The sequence below is a fragment of the Leptonychotes weddellii genome, unplaced genomic scaffold (assembly GCF_054177405.1).
Source record: "Leptonychotes weddellii isolate Sample4059 unplaced genomic scaffold, ASM5417740v2 HiC_scaffold_21851, whole genome shotgun sequence".
NCBI classification, from domain to species: domain Eukaryota; kingdom Metazoa; phylum Chordata; class Mammalia; order Carnivora; family Phocidae; genus Leptonychotes; species Leptonychotes weddellii.
In genome coordinates this window covers 1-2,903 of record NW_027806618.1, presented here as the reverse complement: position 1 = coordinate 2,903, position 2,903 = coordinate 1, and the positions used below count along the sequence as shown (strand labels likewise).

The 2,903-nt window shown below is 65.1% G+C and overlaps 1 protein-coding gene across 1 annotated transcript; it reads left to right on the top strand.

Annotated features, from left to right (window-relative positions):
* Window positions 1–173: 173 nt before the first annotated feature.
* On the top strand, window positions 174–2,837 carry LOC145718784 (cyclin-G-associated kinase-like). The gene is made up of 2 exons (XM_081810297.1): window positions 174–360; window positions 2,053–2,837. The coding sequence occupies exons 1-2, from the start codon at window positions 264–266 to the stop codon at window positions 2,178–2,180; spliced, it is 225 nt and encodes a 74-aa protein (XP_081666423.1). The 5' UTR covers window positions 174–263; the 3' UTR covers window positions 2,181–2,837.
* Window positions 2,838–2,903: the final 66 nt, after the last annotated feature.

Below are 2,903 nucleotides of genomic sequence, written 5' to 3'. Positions count from 1 at the left end.
GTGGTGGGCGTGCGGGGAGCACTTGCACCAAGGGGCAGACTCACAGCTGCTCCCTCCGTGTTAGGAGCACGTGTGCAGATCCCCCGTCAGCGTCCTGTCTTTTGGTTCAGGTGGGCCGTTCCGGGTCTGGGAGGTTCTTCCTTCGGCCTCATAGTGAGTCAGGTAGAGGCAGGTTGACTCGGTAGTGGGCGTGCCTGGGGCTCACCGTGTGCCGCTGTCCGTGTTCTGCACCCGCGGAGGTTGACTGTTTGCGTTTTGAATCAATGCAGCTCCTAGAGCAGAATGGAGGCTATGGGAACCCTGTCCCGTCCCGAGGGCCACCCCCTCCTGGGGGCTCCAGCAGTGGTGGCTACAGCGGAGGTGAGTACCCCCTGCCTCGTGCCCTCCATTTGTCCCCTGGGGTTACCGTGTCCCTGCTGTGCACAGGGCACCCAGGTCCTGCTCTCCCAGGGCTTTGGGCCTGACAGCAAGAGACAGGCTACACATTTGGGGTCCTCAGGATCACTCTCAGGTTTGGATTGCCTCGGGCTGCCAGAACTCAGTAGGACTGGCCCACTGGGCCACGGGGAGCTGGGGACGAGCATGAGCATCAGCTGTCCTCTCCCTCTATCGTCAGGTCAGCACTGGCCCTCTGCAGCATGGAGGGACAACCAGGGGTGGCCACACAGGCATCGCTGGCCACCCCCGTGGCTGGCTGGTCTCCAGCCCCGCGGAGACCCGGGGGCCCTCCGTCAGTCACTTGTCGGTGTGGCCCGTGGCCTAGGTGGATGAGGGCACGCCTCGAAGGGCAGTGACCGGGAGGGCGAGCACATTAGAAGGAGGGTGTGTGGGGCACAGAGTGGCCCTGATGGGAATTGGGGGGCTGGAGGGCTCCACGTGGGGGTTTCGACCGGGAGGCCCAGACACTGCTGTGGTGGGGCCGGTGGTTTTCCTCACAACTCCCGTCACGTTTGGTGAGCGATCCGTGCTCTCGGCCGGTGTGTATCAGGATGGGTCGGGTGCCCAGCACTGCCATGGCAGAGCGGTGTCCCCAGGGGAGCCCTCGGCCTGAGCTGTGTGTGGCCGTGCCTGGGAAAGTTCTGGAAGGCTGTCTGCCACGTGCCCCGGTGCTCATCCCCCAGCTCTCAGTGTCTGTGGTGTGAATCCAGGCCCTGGCTCCTTCAGCTCTCCCGTGTCCGTGCACTGTGGGCCCCGGACGCCCCCCTGAACGTCCCGTGTGGGGGGGCGCCTCGCCTGCCATGGGGGGAGGTTCCCAAGGCACTGAGATAAGACCATGCTACACAGAGGCTGCGGGCGTCCTGGCAGACGACCCCCATGCAGCCCGTGGATCGTGCTGATCTCTGTTCACGCCAGCTTCTCCCACCACAGCCCCCTTGACGACCGCACCTTGGGGGCCCTGCATCTGTTGCTGCTCTGTTCACATCCAGGCAGCGTGTCTGCAGCTGCCTGTTTGGAGTCCGGCTCCGTCCCAGCAGCCCTGCCCCCGAGAACGTGCCTGAGGTCCGGCCATGTGGCCTTTCTGTGCCTGGCTTGGAGCTGAGCAGGCCTCCCCGCCGCATGGCCCGCTGTGTTCTCCCCACATGTCCTTCCCCACCCTTCCCTCCTCCAGGTGGCGACGGCTTCCCTGTCCACCCGTGTGCCCTTGCCTCAGAGCTGGAGGGGGCCTCCCCTTTGCTGGTTCCCTCAGCATGAGTTGGTGTGACGGCGGCCTCCCAGCTGGCATCCCGCGCATGCCAGAAGTGGGTGGGGGGACGTCCTGGAGACGGGTACGGAGGGCCGTGTGTGCCCAGAGGGCCCAGCTCCTCTTCACGGTGCCCAGGTTCTGCCCTTGAGGGAACCGGTGGCCGGGCACTCAGTGGGGGTCGTACAGGGTGGCGCTGCCCGCCAGGCTCACGCGGCAGTTGCTGGTTCATCTCTGCGCCTGGACGTGGTGTGCTGACAGTTGAGGCCGACAGGAAGCGGGGCTCCTTGCTGGATCTGCTTCTTGGCTCGCGTCCCCACGGGAGCTGGCCCCAGGCCGTGCCCTGGTCTGAGACTTGTCTCTGCTTCCAGGCCTGGCACTTGCCGAGTACGACCAGCCCTACGGCGGGCTCCTGGACATCCTGCGGGGGGGCACCGAGCGCCTCTTCACAAACATCAAGGATACCTCCTCCAAGGTCATCCAGTCCGTTGCCAAGTGAGTGAGGGCGCAGCTTCTAGGTGACAGCACGTGGGTTCTTTGTAGTGGGGATTTCCCGACCCTTGGGCTGTCCTCCCTCCAGACCTGGCAGGACCCACACTCGAGGCTGTTGGTAAGCGTGCATGCCCTGTCTGCATGGGCTCTGCCATTGGGCCCACAGACCCTGGGGGGGGTGGGTGGTGGTTTCTGCGCTCTGTGATGGAGGTGGCCGCTCGTTTCCACCCCGTCCGTGGCTGGCACTGGGCCACATGGGAGCGCCTGAAGCCACGGGACTGCGTCCCTCTCTCCCCCAGGGGGGCCTTTTCCACGGAGACCGTGAGCCCCGCCCCCAGCCTCAATGTCTGCCTTGCACTGTGCCCACACACCTCACATTTGTGTGGTTTCTCCTCCGTGGTGTGGAGTGAGTGGGGCAGTGGGGGGGGGCCCAGGGACGTCTCACAAGTGCAGCCTGCTGAGTTAAAACACCGAAGTACCTCGGCTGGGTGGGTTTGAGCGCGTGGGTGGATAGTCACTTTACGAGCGCGTTTTCGTTCAGGGGGGCACAGTCCTGTCGTGCTGGACGCTGGCCTGTGGCTCCTGCGGCCAGAATGTGCGACCTGCATTTGCTGTGTTCTCTGGAGGCCCCTCGGCTCTGACTGTGGAGCTCCACGGGAGCAGCAAGCAGGACCCAGGGCCTGGGGGCCAGTCAGGGACGTCCACGTCCGTGGGCGCTCCCTCGCTGTTC